General features: G+C 41.8%; 1 protein-coding gene across 5 annotated transcripts in view; it reads right to left on the minus strand.

Moving 5' to 3' along the window:
- Nucleotides 1–20,564, minus strand: part of scube1 (signal peptide, CUB domain, EGF-like 1) — a 132,931-nt gene that overhangs the window by 50,440 nt on the left and 61,927 nt on the right. For all 5 annotated transcript variants that reach the window (XM_035995951.1, XM_031288197.2, XM_035995950.1 and 2 more), the window contains 2 exons: nt 9,067–9,195; nt 5,730–5,846 (listed from right to left, as the gene is read on the minus strand). In XM_035995951.1, the coding sequence (XP_035851844.1) occupies nt 5,730–5,846; nt 9,067–9,195 (246 nt within the window). The remainder of the gene's footprint in view (nt 1–5,729; nt 5,847–9,066; nt 9,196–20,564) is intronic.

The raw sequence follows: 20,564 nt of genomic DNA on the forward strand, positions 1-20,564 counted from the left end.
TGCTTTCTTAAGTGTGTGAAAAAATCTGTCAGAGAGGGAGATAAAATATAGAGTGTGTGTGTGTGTGTGTGTGGGCTAAATGTGTAAGACAGGTTGAGAAGGGGTGGGAAGAGAGGAGTCCCTGACACTCGCTCCTGAAGAGTCTATGGGGCTAGCAGTGGTCGGAGGCCCACAGAGAGGGGAGTGTTTTAGAGAGCCAGACCTGAACCGGACGAGGGGGGGGGGGAGTTAAACCACTCGCACTACTACAGCTAGGAGGAGAATGAGAAACCAATGCACTGGAAGGAAACAGAAGGACCAGGGCCACTAAAAACAATAACAATAAAAAAAAAAAAATCAATTTACCAATTTACCAATTTAAAAAGGGAAAATGAAAAAAAAAAAAAGGAAACTGTACAAATGCAGTGCAGGCTCTACCATGCAGCAGGCAGGCAGACAAACAAACAGACAGATGGACGGACAGAATGATTAGTGAAAGAGTCAGTGGCAGACATTGTGGCACATGTGAGTGGACACATGCAGTAGAAAGAAGGGTGAGCGGTGCAAGTCCCTGCCTCTCTATTAAAAGGTGAATGGAGCGAGAAAAGGGGCTGATGGATGGGGATGAGGCATGGAGGTCATTACGTTGGCAGGTTTGTGGTTTTCGACGAGTCGCTTGCCTTTTTTGTTTGGGACTTGTGAGGAGGCGGAGGATGAGGAGGTAGAGAGAGAGGTGGAGGATGTTAGGTTTGCTTTCGGGGGAGCTTTAACTAAGATCAGGCTGCAATTGAGATGTCCATTTTTTAACCACAGAGTCTAACACGTGGCCCCTGACCCATCCCCCCCACCCCCCCACACCCAGAGTCACTCTTTCCTCTTGTGCACTGAGGATTAATCCTTTAAATCCACCTGATGTGGGTTTAACATGGATGCTCAGACAAGACAGGCAATCAGGTACTATCGCCAGAAAGCAGCAGGAGAAGGAGGAGGGAGGAGAAAGGAGGAGCAGAGGGACAGCGCTACATAGACAGGGTAAAAGGGATGGGGGTGGGGGGGGGTGGGGGTGGGGGTGGGAATTAAAGGTAGGTCCATAGAGCGGTTGGGATACCCAGACCAGAGACACAGAGGTCCTTTCTCTTGTCAAAGTATGAAGAGAGACAGACAGAGAGAAAAGACACAAGACATTGGGAAAGGAGGGAGAGGAGGGTTCCCACTCTCTCTCTCTCTCTCTCTCTCTCTCTCTCTCTCTCTCTCTCATTCTGCTTCCTCTTCGCAGCCTTTGCTTGATGGTGTGCTTCACTTCTTCAATGCAACTGGAAAGAAAAAGGGGTTATTGGCAGTCAAAACCTTGTGCTGCTGAAAAGCAGCACGTCAATCTGCGTGAGCGGTGAGGGTGAGAGAGAGAGGGACAGAGGAAGGAAGACAGACAGAGAGAGAGAGAGAGAGAGAGAGAGAGAGATACAGAGAGTTGTTTCCAGTGTACGGACACAGCAGGAAGGGCAGCACGTAATGATGACATCAGAATTGTGTGTCCATGTGTGTTGTCAGCAACATCATTCTGAGAAGTTTCTCAATTCACAGTCAGGACTGTGAAAACTTGATGTGTCTTGTAGTCGTGCAGGTGGTTATAATCTCCCAATTTTACATGTAACAATGTGTTAAACACCCTTACACTTTGTTTTCTTTAGTTTAAACCACATGGGAAAGTTTACTTGATCCTTTTTATTTGGTTCATTAAGGTTTATGCTGCCCAATTACAAATGAACCACAACTTGTAAACAAAAGTCACACGGACTCCCAACACCTTTTTCTGGTGAAATAATTGCGAATACGGCCAAATAAGACTTTAGTCCAGACTGTGGTTTGGTCTCGGTTCATTTTGTCACGCTAAACCTTCCGAGTGTGATGAACTGCTGGCTATCAGATGTCAACATCAACCAAATTATACCCATGAATCCTGGATTTTGGGGGAGTTTTCTAAAATTGATTTGGATTGTGTGCTGACTCGTGACAAACCACATCATGGCAGTTCTTTTAAAGAAGGACAGAGACCTTCCTTTTTTAAAGTGCTCATATTCTGCTTTTTGGCTTTTTCCCTTTCCTTTATTGTGTTATGTATCTTTTTTGTGTATGTTATAGGTTTACAAAGTGAAAAAGGCCAAAGTCCACCCCAAAGGGACTTACCATCTCCAACAGAAAACACTGTTCACTAACTGCTCCAAACAGCTCTATTGTAGTCCAGCCTTTACTTCAGAGACAAACGTGGTCACTTTGGAACACACGTTATAATGCTCACCTAGCTGCTAGCATGGCACGCCCTCATACTCTGCTTCTGACTGGCTAGTAGTCCTTACCTAGGTACTGTCAGGGCACGCCCTCATACTCTGCTTCTGACTGGCTAGTAGTCCTTACCTAGGTACTGTCAGGGCACGCCCTCATACTCTGCTTCTGACTGGCTGGTAGTCCTTACCTAGGTACTGTCAGGACACGCCCTCATACTCTGCTTCTGACTGGCTAGTAGTCCTTACCTAGCTACTGAGCATGTGCGACTCCCAACAAAGATGGGACAGAAGTGAGATGTCTCACTCTGTAGCTAAAACAGAGAGCTCAACACACAGGGTGAAAAGAGGAGCTGCAGCAATGTGCAGTACAACAAATATATGGTGTTTTCTGAAAATTAAACCACATAAACCTATTCTGGTACAACCTCTAAATACAATTATGAACCTGAAAATGAGCATAAAATGAGCACTTTAAGGTGTCATCTATCCAAATGAACACAACTGAAGAAGAGCAGTTACCTCAGAGTTCAAAGAAACTCCTTTATGTATGCCTACACAGAGTGTTACAGTGTTGGTCCGCGTCTTAAAAATGACCTTAAATGTTATATTGTTGCACTAGCGTTTTAGACAAGCCATGTGTCATGCGTTAAGAGATGTGTTGTCATTAACTATTGCTATTAGCTGAGCCCAGTACGGACTAGATGTACATTTTTTTGATACATTTTGCACACAGTTTATTCATTTTATACTTTCAAATGAATAATTCCGACACAAAGTGAAAGAACAGAAAACACACCATTGTGTTCAACAGCCAAAATGTTAAATACATCTACATACCAGATTCCAATATCAACATAAAAATGTATTCAACCCAAGCTCAAATAGATTGTGCGTGACCTGACCACTTTGTTTATTTTGTACTGCATTACACAGGAACATTTGAGCAGCTATCAGTCAAAGCTGGCCAGCAAAAGAAAACAAAGTTCTGAAGCAATGTTCAATGTAGCATCAAAATTGTATGAGGAAGAGTGTCCAAGGGCGGGGACACATGAAACCAACATCGGGACTCAATACCTTTTAGGTACCGAAATAACCTAGTACCAAGTAGTATCGAAACATCTCCAGTCAAACGATACCTGCATTCGATTCTTTTTGTACCCAGATCTAGAAAAGAAATCACTATTTGTACTGTTTTGCTCGCAGCCAATCACTGCAAACGTTCATGTATATAACCCATTCAGTCTGTTGTGTGGTGAAGTCAAGCTCAAAAATACTTCATTGTACAGTTATTGAATACATATTTTAATAATTTCATTTAATTAACATGATATAAAATATATTCATATGGAAATCATATGGATGGGAAGGATTAATGTGACTGTACAAATTAGTGTGCACAAATGATCCATACCTTAATGCTCCATAGATTACAGGCCCTTGAGGCCAAAATACTCAAACTACAACCAGTGTGACTTATATTTAGGGAGTGAGGAGTTGCAGCGTTTGCCTAGACCGGCGGGGGAGGGTGTGTAGCCACAGTCATGGCGCGCCCCCTCCCTGTCTCTGCTTCTCTGCAGCTCTTAGTTATGCTGTCATAGTTTTAGACTGCCGGGGGACTTCCTTTCTTTGACACACTGAGCTCCTCTCTCCTCTCTCTTTTAATCTGTGGGCAAATGCTTGTTACTAACCTAGCTCTGGGGAGCTTATTCCCCAGAGTCCTTATGTTTTCTCGCCCCGCAGTTTTCCCTGGATTGGGGTAGCACCTAAATCATGGTTGCCGCTATCGCCGTGGTCCTGTTAGGCGCCCTGCAGTGCCCTGCTATGTCCTGCAGTGTCCTGCTACGCCCTGCTATGCCTCGCAGTAAGTTTTCCTCACCACCGAGGTTTCTGCCTAAAAGATTTTTCCTCGCTACTGTCACACTAATTGCTCTTGGGGAATTACTAGAATTGTTGGAGTTACTGGAGTGTGGTCTAGACCTATTCTATCTGTAAAGTGTCTTGAGATCACTCCTGTTATGAGTTGATACTATAAATAAAATTGAATTGAAATTGAATTGAATTTATATTTGCTAATAATATGTTGGATTCATGTTAAGACATTTAGGGCCCTATCTTGCACCCAGCGCAATTGACTTTGTACACCGACGCATGTATCATTCCTATTTTGCACCTGACGCACAGCAGACTTCTCTCTCAACAGACTCATGTCGGTAAATTAGGGAGATGTCTTTCTTAGAAATGCTGATTGGAGGAAATGTGGCAGATGTTGTTGGTGAATCCGGTGGGTAAACAAGCAGCAGAGATGAGCTAACGAGGACCTACTGTACGCTGTAGTTGAAACATGTGATTAGTCGAGCTTGTCATTTCCACCGACGCCCACAAGCGACCAGCGGGGCAGGGCGGACGCGAGTTTAAACAAATTGGTCACGTACAGTGGGCATGCACTGTAATGCTGTGTTCACAGCAGATTTTCGCCTGCCGTTACTTGTTTGACAGCAGCGTCATATTTCATTCATACATCATTTGTATTTATGTGCGTTACTTGCATAAGACGCGCCGGTGTAGATACCAACATTTCTTACCGTCATCAAGCACTGAACTACCGAACTTACCACTACTGCTGCCTTGTACCTATTGCGGAAGCACCAGATTCGGTCAAAAACCAAACAACGTCGTGTCTGGATCCACGACGTCATCCGGAGGTGCAGACAGCTTGGTGAATTTCACCGCATTCTTCTGGAATCCCGTCTCGATGACTGCCGCTTCCAACGCAGATTTTGCAGTGATTTATTTTCAACAAACAGATCAAAAGCAGGCTGAAATAACTACATCATGACTCAGATTTGTAAAAAGTCTGAAATCATGCTTTGTCAGGTCTGTCTGCAAACAACTTTTAAAATGCTTGTTTTCTGAATGGAGTTTGGATCGATCAGGGCTATGCTATGCAGGAGAATGTCACCGCTGATAGGCTTTCGCGACACTGCAGCACCGACAAAATGTGCATCTATTCGTGTCCTTACAATGTCTTTGCATGTAATCGCACCGTATGAAAAGTTGCTTCGCATTTGGTGTGAACACGACATAAGATATGGAGAAAAGCATGAAACTCGAGAAGTAATCTGATAGTTGCCTGGAATTAAACAAGTCACTTATGAGAAATGTTATGTCATTAACTGTGAGTGTGGATTGTTCTGTTGATAAATCAGGGTAGATTAACCTTTTTTTTTTGTCAAGGGAAGGGGAGAAGAAATGTTGGGGAGCTCGGAGATTATCTATCTGCTAACTCACCACCTCTTGTCCCAAACCCCCCAACACACTTCCTCATTGTGTTTCTGTTTTTTACTTTTCTTCAAATAGCTGCGAGGGCGTTAGGGTATATATGTGTGTGTGTGTGTGTGTGTGTGTGTGTGTGTGTGTGTGTGTGTGTGTGTGTGAGAGATCGGATAAGTCATCTTGGTTGTCACTCACCGATGCAGGTCTTGCTGTCTGTGTGCAGGGCGTACTTCTGGTGGCAGCCACACACCGGCCCTGTGTCTGTGTCATCACATGTGTGCTGGCAACCGCCGTTTCCATAGTTGCACGTCACTGAGGACAACACACACACACACACACACACACACACACACATACATTCAAGTCTTACCGCTGGCTTGTATATTATACATTATATACGTTATATACTAATTCTTTATTTAGCTCATACGGGAACAATACAGGAAGACCCAGAGGGATATTTATACTGTTCAGGATTAAAGATGCAAAATGATGTGTGGATGGATATAAACGGCTTGACGGATGAAGAGTGAGACAGAAAGAGAAGGAGAATGAGAGTATGATGAATGATAGACAGAGAGATAAAGGGAGAAAAGGTGAGAGTGATAAATCGAGAGGGAAAGAAAACAGGAGTAGAAGAAAGAGGAGAAAAGAGTAGAATACAGAGCACGACGAATCAGCAAGAAGAAGAGGGAGAGAAGGAAAATGAGAACGAAAGGAAGAGGAGTAGGGGAGATTTAGATGGAGAGAGAGGGGTAACAAAAGAGGGAGAAGGAAGCATAAAGATGGGAGAAGAAGAAGATGGAGAAACGTGTTCACGGTGTTTATCTAAAATTCTGTGGAAATTCCTATCATATTCTATATAAAGTGAAGATTATATTGTTTGTAACAGCAATTTTTTCTTTCCAGAAACCATGACCCAGTTACTCAAAAAAAGGTCCACAGACCTGGTTGTGAACATTCACGTTGGAACTATTTTCTTTCTACTGCACAACACCCGTCAAACGTGTTAGCGCACAGAAGGAAGCGTCCTCATTAGCTGTGTCGGAAACCGTTCCCCTCACTCACTCACTCACTATTCACTGTATAGTGTTTATTAAATAGTGAACTATATAGGGAACCACCAAATGAGATTTCGGACACTCATGGAAAATGCGTGTTACATTTCCACTGTTTAGAAAGGAAAGCCCGCTCCATTTTTCCTTTCTTTAAGGCCTAAAATTTTGATTTAGAAATTTTAGACTTTTTAAGACCCTGCGGAAACCCTGCTTCAGGTAAGGAGAAAAAAATGCTAAGTGTGGCTACCTTTCTGTTGGTAAGGGTTAGGAAAAGATCCTGGTTTGGGTTCAAATGATTACTTTGGTAAGGTTGGGGGACCGTCGTCCCACATAAACTCAGACTGGGTTCCTGTGTTTGAAAATGGGTTCTCAAAAAAGTTCCTGACTTGCGGGGAAAACTTTATGTCAAGAGGGGCCTAAAGCGGAGAAGGTAGAGGGAAAGACAAAAGGTTTCTTATTCTAACTCATTTCTTGAGAAAGAAAAACAAATTGAAAGAATGTGAACACAAGGGATAAGAAAAGATGTGGAAGACTGAGAGAGATAATGCACTCGTGGGTGAGAGATAAAGAGAAGGTGGGAGATGGAAAACGTGAGAAAGACGAGATTTCACCGCTGCGGGACCTCTCTTTTTTTTTTAGAGCTTTTTAGAGAACTCACAACCCTTAGCCGTTATCCAGCAGAGAAACCAGGTTTCAACTTGGCCCTGAAACAGCCAGCTAAGTAGAACTTTTTAATGGGCCACAAACTCTTGGGATGGAGCTTGCCATAATAAACAGAATTGGTTTGTCAAACACTAACTATGAGAGATGTTTGTGATTCGTCCAAAATTTTAACCTCCTAATTTCTCTAATCTTCGCAGCTCTTGAGGTGAAAAGGGAAAGTAAGCGCAGATACACTTTTTCAGAAGCTTTTGCTAAAATGTGCAGTTCCCTAACGTGGACCAATTTTAGACCTTATGGTAACTTTAAGGAGAAGAAAGAAGAGAGGATAAGGAGAAGAAAGAGGAGACAAGAGGAGGGTAGAGATGAGAGAAAAAAGGAGAAAGGATGAGCTAGAGAGTGAAGGAGGTAGAAGATATGGGGAGACAGAACAAGAAAATGGAGGAGAGAGGTGAACATGAACAGAGAGGACATGAGAGGAGAAGGAAGGGGAAGTGTGTGTGTGGACATAACTAGCATTTCTTTCATCACTTGTTTACTACCGTCCTGTGCCGCCATGCTCAACAGGCCGACACAGCACTGGGTTCCTCGCCACTAATGAAATATTACCACAGCGGGGGACGCATCAGAGCCTTTCAGAGGCTTTCACAATCTTCACACTCTCACCGTCTGAGTGTAGAACAAGATGTGTTGCCAAACAAAGTGTAACTAAAAGCTCATTCCCCCCCCCCAGAAACAGCAGCCCTAAATTCCATGGCTGCAGGCACTCGGCGTGAAGAGTGAGAAAAAGGGGATGGAGTGGCGAGGGGGGAGTCTACTGAATCCGTCAGCACCTTCAACTTGGCCTGAAACGCTTTACTGATTTTGGTATTAAATGTCCACCCTCATATTTTACCGCTGAAGGCCTACTGGAACTTGTCCATCATTGCTATTACAGATGTTTATTACAGGAACAGTTTAGAGCCTTCATCACACCAGTACGTAACCTCTATAAAATCAAGTCTAGGAAACAAAGTGTTAATACCTTGCTGCCATGTGACTTGTTAAATGAAGTGACAAGGCAGAAGATTAACAGATGACGGAAAGCGTGGCGCAAAAGTGCATTTGACTACATGTAGGGTATAAAGTTTCAGTCCCTCCAGAAAAACGTGATCATGCGATCGCATAATTCAATGCATAATCAGCCAAAGTCCGCATATTTATGCAGGGGCCGCATTTTTTCAAATACGTCGCACTTTCGCCGTATTAAATTGACGATTTCCACGCAAAATATTCTGGGCTTGCATGATTTCATAATCCCCGCATTTTTGTTGCAAAAAAAGTCACATATATCTTAGCAGAAAGTTGAAAAATGTTGCGTTTACTTCACACAAGAGCAGCCATTTTCCCCTGTTGCCATGGGAACGTTATGAAGTGACATAATTATGCGACGTGAACATCATCAAAAAGCTGCAAACCCCGCGATGAAGCCATGATGAAACCGCAGTTTTTGCAAGTTCCCGCAATTTCATCGCATAAAATTGCATAAATTTTGCATTTTTTAAGAAAACATGCCGCATAATCAAGGATTTTTGCCTGCAACAATCACAAAAAAACTTGCATTTTTCTGGAAGGACTGATAAAGACATCGAGGGTCTGACCTGCTCATTTAATATGAATAAATGTGAACCAAGCCGACACGTGAAGCGGGGACTAAAGCTTGACCTAAAAGCACAGTCGTGTGTGTGTGTGTGTGTGTGTGTGTGTATGTGTGTGTGTGTGTGTGTGTGTGTGTGTTAATGTGGGGTAGCACTGAAGTCAGGTGTGATACGTACATGTACAGTCTTTCAGGTTGATGGCCAGCTCAAAGCCAGGACGGCACTCGCACGACACCCCGCCTTTGCCTGGAGCTTCTCTGCAGATGTGGGCACAGCCGTGTTCCTTGTTCATGCAGTTCATCCCATCTGTGAAGGGGGACAGAGACACAGGAACAGAGAGCTATGGAACCTTTGTCTGATTGTACAGAAGTGAACTCAGCCAACAAGTCGTCATTTTCACTGGCACACAACAAGATTTACTCAATAAAATGGAATATTCATGACTAAATAAGCAACAGGAGACAAAAAATAAAAACACATCTTCAGTTATGATTCGTTGAGAATGTAATACTCCAAAATGACTGCTTCATCAGGACTGTGTGGGTGTGGTTTTGATCGACAGTGACCAAACGACATTGTTGATGATGTCTGTTCCGACAAGTTTGACAAAGCTGGAACCACAGGCACACAACAAACTGAAATGCACCCGTTGTGTGAACATAGTCATTCCCTAAAGCATTATTTTACTGTGACAATTTCAAGGTTCAAGGTTCAGGTAATGTCAGTGAATAATACAGGGTTGTACAACGAAATGCAAGTTGCAATGCCTTTATGCTACCGCAAGAAAAAACAACTTTATGGTGGAGTAGAGAGGATGAGTTGAGTCTTACAGCAGAGTTTCTGTGTTGTCTGTGACAGTGAGCACGATACTCTGGCTGAACAGCCAACTGTCATCTAACCATTTCTTTCCTAACTGCAAAAACGGTGACATAAAAATCCAGACACATTTCCTCTTCTTCATCAGCACAAATTAAGCCCTGCGTCTTAATGTATGACTCTGATTAGCCCATGTTTTCGGCTGTCACTCATCAGAGGCTTCTTCTTGTCAGCACTGACACAGCCGTGCCTCCTCCCACTTGCCTGATCCCTCCATGCCTTCGTTCCTTCACCCAAGCCTGTTTGATGTGGTCTCCCATCCTGGTGATTTGTAGAGCACACTGTGGCAATAATATCTGAAATAGGCCAGTGTTTTAAATCTTCATCAGCTAGGGGAGGAAGCAAGGAGGCAGACGGCCAATGCTCTCCAGAGAGGCGAGTAGGGAAGGAGAAGGCAGCCAAAGATATCATGAGCTCTGGGAAGAACTGGAAAAGTTAGTTTAGGAGTGTGCGGATGTCTGCCCGTCATGGCACAATCAAATTTCCTCACTCGCAAAAGATGGTTTCTGTTTACAGCTTCATTACACTCCAAGCTGATCAAAGTTTTAGACATGTTTTCTTTTAAAATGACCTTTTATTTAACCCTCTGTGGCCTAAGCCATTTCATTCAATATTTGGGTTGCCTGGTTTCATTGTGAAATAATGCTTGTATAACCTCGACCATGTAGTCTCGCATTGCTGGACCTTACTTCAGGAGAAAGGTCTTACTTCGTCCATAGAAATCCCCAACAATCGGTCCCGAAATGTTGGTTCTCCATCTGTTGTTGCCAGCGAATGTTTCTGGTGATCCGTCTACGATGGAAAACTGGCCAGCAGCAATTGTTTCATCTGTGTCTTTATCTTGCCCGCCATAATAAGCTTTTTCTATAACCGGTGGGCAAACATGCTAGCACGTACCTGTGATATAGTAAATGCCGTGCACATATTCTTCTACCCGATATGTCAGGCTTTATCCGGGCAATGTACTTCCATTGTAATGCACAATGAAGTTATAGATATATCCTGTAAGGATATGTATGCTGCAGGGATGGCACATGAATGTATACATTGTTATATGATGATAAAGACAAAAGACAAAAACTAAATGGAAATTGAATCTTACAGCAATGTATTAAAATCACATAGAGAACAGATAAGAATAAAGAAGAATAAAGACTATTCATCTATGCTAAATGCGCCCTGGGCGCACGTCTTACTATACTATCCTAATGCGCAAATGAGAATCTACACATTATTTATTACATTGACACTCTTTTTAACGGGGAAGCTGAAGATACCTTGTTTCGCTTAATATGAGATGTGTGAATTTATTGTACAAATGCGCCGAAAAAAACACTGCAGTTCCAGTTGGATTACAAAGCTCCGGGAGGCCTACGTTTGTCGTACGTCTGTACACCGCATTGATCTGGAGACACTGAATATGACATAAAAGGTATCATTTGATGTGGTCTACGACGTCATCGGCCCCATAGGGTTAGTAGCCTCCTTAACACTCACATCGTTTGATTGATACACTGCTCAATGATGTCAACTGACAACCTTGTGGGAACAACTTTGCTCCTCATACCAATCAATCAAATCGTGTGACCGAGCTTCATCAACGCACTTCTTTGTGACTTTTCAGAGTAGTCTTTATTATTGTGAAATGGGAGTATCAGGCAAGAAACAGGCCAGGGGGGAATCTGTCTCCTCAAGGACAGACAAAATAGACCTCCACCACAACAAAATGAATTCCCTTAAAAGGACGCCCCTGTTGCCAAGACATCGTTTTGTCTTCTGTTCTTTGCCAAAGTTTCTCGAGGTTCACTAGTGTGACAGGAGAGCCATGCTCTCTTCAAGATGTGAGGTGAAACACTGACATACAGTAGATGTGAAATACAAAAAGAGATCATATTAGCCTAAGACTCCATTATTAATGTTGTGCTGGCTGCAGCTCAGTTCCCAACATCATTCTTTGGTGGTTTGCAGCTCTAGCGCTGATGGTTAAGTTAGTGCAAGAGCTGTAGTGTAGGTAGCTGGGAGATTTAGAAGTTAGAAGTTTCAGCTTCACTTATTTGATTTGGTATTGGAGCCTGGTCTTGTGACCAAAATAAACATGATATCCTAAAATGCAAATAATAAAAGTGATAATTATAAATACATTTAAGTCCGAACGAAGTCTTTTTCAATGCTGAAGCTTAACCAAACTTTAAATCCAGTTACAAACACACATATCAATGCATAATGGACCACTTTTAAATGGCACAGAAACTACTTAATAGATTTCAACGACATTTGGTAGAAGGTAACTACAGCATCTACAGAGATACCACATGGAGACAACAAGAACTGTGATTGGTCAGCATGAGCTCCTACAAGCTTCCAATGACTGTTGGTAGTGAAGACAACATAAGTTATAAGTTGCCCTTTTCACTAACAAAACATTTAGCAAAGACACCTTAATTGCGAACCCACTGACAAACCCATTGTTGCATTACAGGACTGCTGTTATCCCATTGCATCGCGTATACACCCACCATAACTCCTGAACTGTGTGATGTAAGAGACCATCCCATCAGTTTTGTTTTTTTAACACTCCTACAAAGTTTATCTGATCTTCACCAAATTATATATATATATATATATATATATATATATATATATATATATATATATATATATATATATAAAATTTGGTAACATATATTTGATAACATATATTTTCAAGACAAAAAATGTTTAGTGAAAGCAAAGGCTTATTTGACATTAAACATCAATGTCAGTCTTGAATGCAATGTGTCAAGTGCAACAAACAAAATGTTGCTGACCAATGAACTGAGCCACAACTCAGTCTGTCTGTAAAGTTTGCACAATTTATATTTTGCAAAGCCCCATTATTCCAAGACTTTAGGTATTCTAAAATTCATGATAGTCCATCACTATGTTTATTTAGCTGCAGATTAGAATCCAAATGGAAATGTGAATCTTCTAAATATTTATTAAAATAACACATTTAGAGGACCGTGCAGCCTTATGTACTTTCTGAATGCTTTCTAGATATAGCCGTAGCTGTATTGAGGATGCTCTCCAAACACCCAAGCACCATGTGGAAGATTTAAGTTGTCATAAGTAGCACATTTTTCAAATTCAAAGAACTAATTGTGAATCCCAATCCCAATCGGTACTCTTTAGGATTTGCATTAATGTGCTAGCACTCACTGAACTTCGTCTAGATTTGGTTCAAAGACACACCCCTTCTCCGGTCACCATGGTGAATAATGTCCCTTCATGGGGCCCAGAGTGCTTCAAGTACCTCATTAGGGTGCCATTCCTTCTAGAGAGTCCCCTTCACAAACAACAAGTCCATTCTTAGACACTGCCATTCTAGCTGTCCACTCCCAAAAGGACCATTCCATCAAAGTCCCAAATCAAAGGAGCCAAAGGAAAGTGTGCATTTACATGATTAACAAAAGATCAAACTAAAGCTGTCCCCTTGTTCAACATTATATAATTCAGACAATATATTTCAGTTACTGTTCAGTGTAGGCAGGTGTTAAAGGTGCCGTAGGGAGGACTGTGAAGATCCAGGACTTAGCCAAAAAAATTTAACATCGACAACTTCCCAGTCCCTCCCCCCTTTCCGCTAAAGCCCAAAACGGTCTCCTAAGCCCCTATCACCACAAGGGAGAATGAATGCGTGTGCATGAGCAGTGATTAACACACAGTTAGACACCCCCCCCTGGCCCTGATTGGTGCATCTGAACAGGGAGCTGTGGTACCAGAGGAGCCAGATTTTTTTTTTAATTACCTGCTTCATGTAGTTCTACTAGAACATAGGGTCAGTTTCAGTAAATATGACAGAAAGTTAGTTTTATAAGGCTTACCTACTGCACCTTTAATGCACAGCCAAATCTGGACCCTGTAACAACCCAGAAGACTAGCAGGGCAGTGAAGCCAGGAGGTAAAAAAAACTTTAAACAGTTTGCCAAAGCATGCATTGACCCTTTTTGAAAACTAAACTCATAAGAAAGCAGAGTGTCTACAATCAATTTAAACCTAGGAGAAGTCAAATAAACTGAAGCAGAGGGAGAAGGTGGACACAGGCCTGGGACTCCGCACAATCGGGCCTAAAACAACAAATAGGAACTGTGGCCTCTCAACGTGTCCGACGTGACAGGGCAGGGAGGGTTAGAGGGAAAGCCGGCGGCTCACTGACACGTTTACTTGTCAGACCCGAATAACCCACATGGGTCCCTGGATACATAGTGAGCCAGATCTGATGTCGAGCTCTGTTTAGCTCAACGTCAGCGTTGAGCTGCTGATACACAGAGAGAGACAGGCAGAGACCACGTAGTCACTATACAAATGAAGCTAATATTAAAGTGACTGACAAGTGATGCATTGCACAAAAACTTCCTGCGAGACAATTCCTTATTGTGCATCATTTCTGCAAGACTCCTTTACAACTTGAACATATCCTGAGGGACTTTTTTGTGAACGAAAACGCTGGTTCTGTTCACTAAATCGCAAAATTGAAATGAATATGTGAGATTTTTTTTAAATAGTTAAAACATTTTCCCTGCTTTCTGTAACACACACTACTTATTCACCCTTACCCATTTTATAAAAGCTTTTAAGTTTTTACTTCCAAACACCAATATTGCAGAGCATTTGACTTTCCCACCAACGACAAATTAAAGGATCATACCAGTGCTTTAGTACAAACACATTTTGGCCATTACTGTTCAGCACAGTACTACATTACCTGGTAGTCCGTGAAAATTCCAATTCATTGAGGTCTGGAGATGCAGCAACATGCCTACAACCGAGTCGAAAAGGGCAACCATACATGTGGTTGATCGTACAAGTCATAAGAAAATTAAAAGAAATAAGGAAATTAGTTTACTGAAATGAACTGAAATCAGTGGCTGTCTAAAATGAATGGAAAAAGATATGGTATGTTTTGGAAATGGTCGTCTAGAATGTAAAGTATTTTTGATTGGAGTCATTTTTGGTCTGAAGATGCAAACATCTGCGTGCGTCTTTACACTAAAGTGGTGTTTATGTCACTTTTGATTGCAATTCCTCAGTTACCAACGGAAAGGGAGAGAGAAGGTTGACGTTTCTTCTTTCCAGCTCGGTGCGGAGCTGTGTTTGGACTGGAGGTCAGCAGGTTCACAACTACTGAAGCACCGAGACGTGTCTTCATGGCCCATAACAGCCCCAAGGACACTGCCTCTCCTCTGTCTCTTTTATTATCCCCTGTCCGTCTGTCTGTCTTTGTCTTTCACTTTCCCTGCCTTTCGTTATCCACCTCTCCACACATTTCTCTCTCCTAACTCCAGATGAAGTCCAAGCATATCACAGCCGTGTTATTACAACTTCGACTTTTGCAGCGTTACACCCCAAAGCCCCAGAAGTCTGGCTGGCAGAGTATAATGGGAGACCAAAAAAAAAAAAGTTAAAGACAGAGACAGATTAAGAGAGAAAAACTGAAGGAGGAGGAGAGGAATGTGGAAGACAGAGGCAGACGGAGAAAGAGATGGAGACAGTTTAGGATAATTTAGAGCCTCACAGTCGCCCTCCTCCCTGTCTCCTCTGAGGCGGATGAGGAATGAGGTGATGCTGAACGCCAGTCTCACAGCCTGATCTCCTCACCAGGGACAAAGAGACATTTCACACTTTCAATCAACTGCGAAGAAAATAAATCGCAACGTTTAGCGCTGGAATAATTTGACACAAGTAGACAAATACTAACTATATGAATAAAGCCCCATGATATTAATAAAACACAATTGAAGAAGAACGCCTGCACATTACTGTGGTGTCTTTATCCTCTAAAACTGACTCCACTAAATGTCTTGCAAAATCTCAACAGACTGGACCAAAAGAATTTTCAACTTTGAGTTGAGGGAAGTTGTTACCCTTCCTTTGTTTATTTATTAGGACTCCGGTTAGCATTACCAGTAAAACAGTTACACCTACTGGGTCAAACATGTTTCCTAACCTTAATGATAATTTACATTTAAATGCTGCTGTACTTTAGTACCATTGCAATACATTTAATACATTGCGCACACCTATGATCATATCAGCATTAGTTGAACATTTCTTGCTCAGGCTGTATAAGTATGACTCTGCTTTAATATTATGTGTGCATATGCACATAATTTGTGATCTTGCCAACTTACATGCCGATTTAACACGTCACCCCAAAATTGCAGCCACTCCTATTTGGTTAAAAGTGCTCCGCTGATTTACTGTACCAATGCACTCCTGGAATAATGTCAGACTCATCCGTTTTAACAGAAACAAAGATATTGTCTTTCTATTACTCACATTCGTATTCCTTTTCAAAACCTGGCGCCTCCAATACCCACAATGCAACTTGACTGTCAACAGCATTTTAGTCGGAGTCGGGTGGGTTACGCTAGACGCGGCTAACGTAGCCTTCAGCAGAGATGAGCGAGCTACAGAGGTCTCAATTCCTTCTAACTCCACATCCCCAATTTTCTTTTCATTATCAACCTTTCGACCCAACTGACGCTGACTCAAGTGACACCACTTCACATACTTCACACGGCTCCCTCTTGATACACTAAAGGCTTTATACAACGGTTTTTCGCCCCAAGCACCCCACCTGGAACCACACTTTGATGTGTACGATCAGTAAAGTTTTCTTTTAAGGGTTTGCTGAAATATACTGCTTATGGTATAGTGGATTTTAGTTACAGTACTTGTGAAAAATATTTCTTAATTGAGTTGACACGGTCATGTTTCTACAACTATGGACCTTATGTGTATGTGCATGAACTGAGACATGGTACAAGTGTGTCACTTATTTTCTGAGAATATTCTGAATGGGAGTCACCCGGATGTTCCACTGGGCGCGTCTGTCCTGTGCCATACCACACCGGGAGCGACTCAGAAGCGGAGCGTCTTGCTGCCCGACATCGCACGTTTTTTCGGCCCTAGCCGATTATCGGGGCCATTTTTTGGCAGTTTGCAGAGTATCTGTATCTGCGTTTTATTTGCCTGAAAACAGATAGTTAATGAATTAAAAAGTGCACTACCTTGGCTCGGCTACAGCTCTGTGTCTGTCCCTCTGCTTCTGTTTCACGCACCACTGAGTCTGACTTCATGTCCCGCCCACAACACTATCTGACTCTCTTCTACTGTGTAGTATGTTGAAAGTTCCTCATTTATTATCGGCTCCAAATCGGTTATCGGTTTGATTAACTACTAATAAATCGGTATCGACCTTGAAAAACAAGTATGGGTCGATCCCTAGTTTGTACACCAGCTAATGACCATGTGCATGCCTGTCTGTGCCCACACATGTATGAATTACAAGTGTTTGTACTGTGACTGTATGGTAGGCACAAAGCCACACATAAAGAACTCCACTTTAAAGGCCTATTTTAAATGAAGCTTTTAAAAAGCATCAAACGCTCTATCAAGCAGCAACAATTTATACTGCAGTTACAGCTTCCTTTAGAAAGAAAAGACTGCTGCGGACTGGCTGAGAGAGCAGCTGTTACATCACTGCGTTGTGATGGGCCCTGCTTTGTGTACAGTACATGTGTTCCCCGTCGGAAAAGAATGTCTTACAGCAAGGTGAAGTGGTGAAAATATTCTAAGTATAGCGTACACTTAAACTAATATAGATTTTTTTAGGTGTCTAAAATAGCTTAGCTGCTATCCCCACCCACAGCAGTACATTGCTTAGCTTCTGTGCCAGTACTCCTGCCTGCTTCTAAAAACTGGGGGCATGTCAAATGCCATCTACACTGTAAACCTGAATACTAAGCAGTACTCAAAAATCTATTCCTTGTTGCTTGTTCCTGTGAATTTATACACATGTATGTATATATGTATATATGATTTACATATAATATATATATATCACTTTATCACTTTAAATAGTGGTTACTTAAGCTGTAAAAAAGTTCATATTAATCAAAACATAAGAGTTTACTAAACCTAAAAGATAGTATACGCTACTGGCACTCAATAGTTTTAAGTAAGTACAACTTCTTAACAAATGTTAAGGTAACAGTGCTTATTCCAAACAGTTCATTTGACCATTTGGGTTTACAGTAGGGCTGAACGATACATCGAATTTTCATCGTCATCGCGATATGAATTAGCGCGATGAACACATCGCAACAGACAGCCTGACACGATGAATAAGGGAAAACAGTTTACACACTGAGACGACGCAAAGCGTAATACGTCTCCATAGCAGCAGGCGGCGCTGCTCTGTATTGTTTCCATTAACAGTCTGATTATTTCACAGAAAATGAAAACTGGCAGCTGATTGGACGAACGCGTCACGTGGTTCTTTTTTCTCCGGAAATTCACAGCCAGACTGTCATGGCAGCTCGTTCAGAATAGGATCTCATATTGTACTAAAATAGTTCACCGAAATGTGTTTCTGAGAACATTTTAAGAGAGAAATAGGCCGTGCAGTTGCTGAATCTGTCTTCATTTCAGATCAACGGGTCAGTTTAAAAGATTTTCGTCGAACGTTAATTTCTTATAGTTATAATGCCTCATTTATGTGTAATTTGTTCAATAAAAGCATGTCAAAAATTATCTATTTGATTTCTTTATTCAGTGGGAATAGGCTATTCAATGTTTAGGTTCGCAAAGAACCTATTAAAGCACTAAGACGTGGGAACAGTATAGCTAACATTCACATTTGAATATTTATCGCAAGTCATATCGTCATCGCAATATTAAACAATGTTATCGCACATCGCAGCTTTTCCTCATATCGTGCAGCCCTAGTTTACAGTGCTGTAGGTAACTGACTATGGATAAGTACCTCATGTAACTACCTACTACTATCTATGTAAGGTTTCCATTAACATTGAAAACCTGGGAAACTGCACCAAACCAAGGACATTTGGTTACAAAAGAATCTTAAATTTCAGACTTGAATAAATGATGAAGTGTGTCAAAGATATTCTTTACGAGCACTGAAGTGGCAAGCTCACCAGACAGAAACAAAAACCCTTCCTCAACCGTCTCTCACCCACCTCCCTCCACTTTTCCGTCCATGCTCTTGTAAATGCTGTTTTAATTGAAATCTGTCAGACGCTGGCTGTGTGTCTGTCTCACTGGTCTGCTCAGACCACAGTGCTATAGGTGCTAAGCCATGAATTTCAATAAGAGCCTTTCTTCAACTGGCTGCATTCAAGTCCTTCAAATAAGGACTGTGGCTTTCTAATAACCCTCACCAATCTCTTCTTCAAACACACATCCCTTTCCCCTCATTCTGTTTTTCCCTTTCTGTAGCTCACTCTAACTTCATCACAGTACAAGGAATGTGAATTTTTAACATCAACATATGATTATAACTTTCATTTTAACGCATGATTACTGTAAGAAACACAACACCAAGCTAGAATCCTGTCTGCGTTTGAATGTCTTGCATTGTGAGATTTGGAGGGAAACCAGGCAACAGGCCCTGTTCTTCCAGAGCAAACACAACTAAAGCTTGGTAGTAAATGGCTGTGAAACCTGGAACAAAAATACTGTGTTTACCCTGCGCTTCAGTGAATCCAAAAAGAAAATGAACACGCCAAGAGCAATAACAAAGAGAGGGGACAAGTAGCAAAATCCCCTTTGTGACCGGAAATGGGGTCTTAATTTACAGGAACACTAACAACCACTAGCAAACTGCCTTGATAGTCATTGCTTTTATTTACTGTAACTTTAAAGAACTGTTGAACTGGATTTAACCTTTTTTCCAAGGATTTCTTGCAATCCATTAAGTTAGTTTAAAAGAGAGAACTGCAATAATTAATCATAAAATGACATTATTTTTTTATTGTCTGATATTCTGTTTACGGTCTTAAAAGTAGCCTACATTACATTTGAGGTGAAAAAGAATCATTTGAGCCTCTGTTCTCCAGCATATCCTTTTAACAGCATTACAACCGAGTTGTTATGTGGAAGATCATCTTTTTAGAGCTAACCTTAAGTTATTACTGTGTGCAATGGCAGGGAAGAAATATCCATGGAGAAATATTGTTGGCTTGATTCATGGACATTTAGTTGTAACGTGGCCATCTTCTAGCGTGGAAATCCAGACCCAAATCAGAAAGATTAAGGGTCTGGCATTGAGTAATGAAAATGGCCCAACTCGAGGGGCGGCACCAAGCATACATTTGAAAATCTCACTGCACGCAATTGGATAACACTACGACCAATCACAACAATACACGGGGTGATGTATCCAGAGCCCCATACGCTTAGCTACCAGCGGAGCTAACTGGTAGATTAAACTGTCCTCATCTGTTTAGCTCACCTCTGGCCCGCCTATATCAGATACACCGACATGATTGGTGCAGCTCGGCTACAAGGGCATAGTTAATGATTACTCAATGCCAGAGTGACTCACTGAGCTAATTCAAATTGTGCTCTCGCGAGAACTCTGGATTTCCAGGGTAGCTATCTTCTGCACTCAAGCCACCAATTTAACAGCATTGCAAATTGCTGTCCCATTATTGGGGCTTGAAGGTATCAACCTAAATAATCCAGTAATAAGTACTATTGAAACTTTTCCTTTCACAATACCTGCATTTCATACTTTTTGTAACCAGATCTAAAAAAGAAATAACTGTATGGTTTTGCCAATCAACGTAAGTGTTCTTCGATTTAATGTGATGTGTGATTGGCCCACTACCGCAGCAGCTATAGTGTCGGAGTAATGGTGGAATTTTAAGCAACTGAATGCTTCCATTCACATGATGGGTTTTGAATAAAGGAGAACAAAAATAACAGCTATCAAATGAAGTAATCTATTGGTA

Source organism: Sander lucioperca, chromosome 20 (genome assembly GCF_008315115.2).
Source record: "Sander lucioperca isolate FBNREF2018 chromosome 20, SLUC_FBN_1.2, whole genome shotgun sequence".
NCBI lineage: Eukaryota > Metazoa > Chordata > Actinopteri > Perciformes > Percidae > Sander > Sander lucioperca.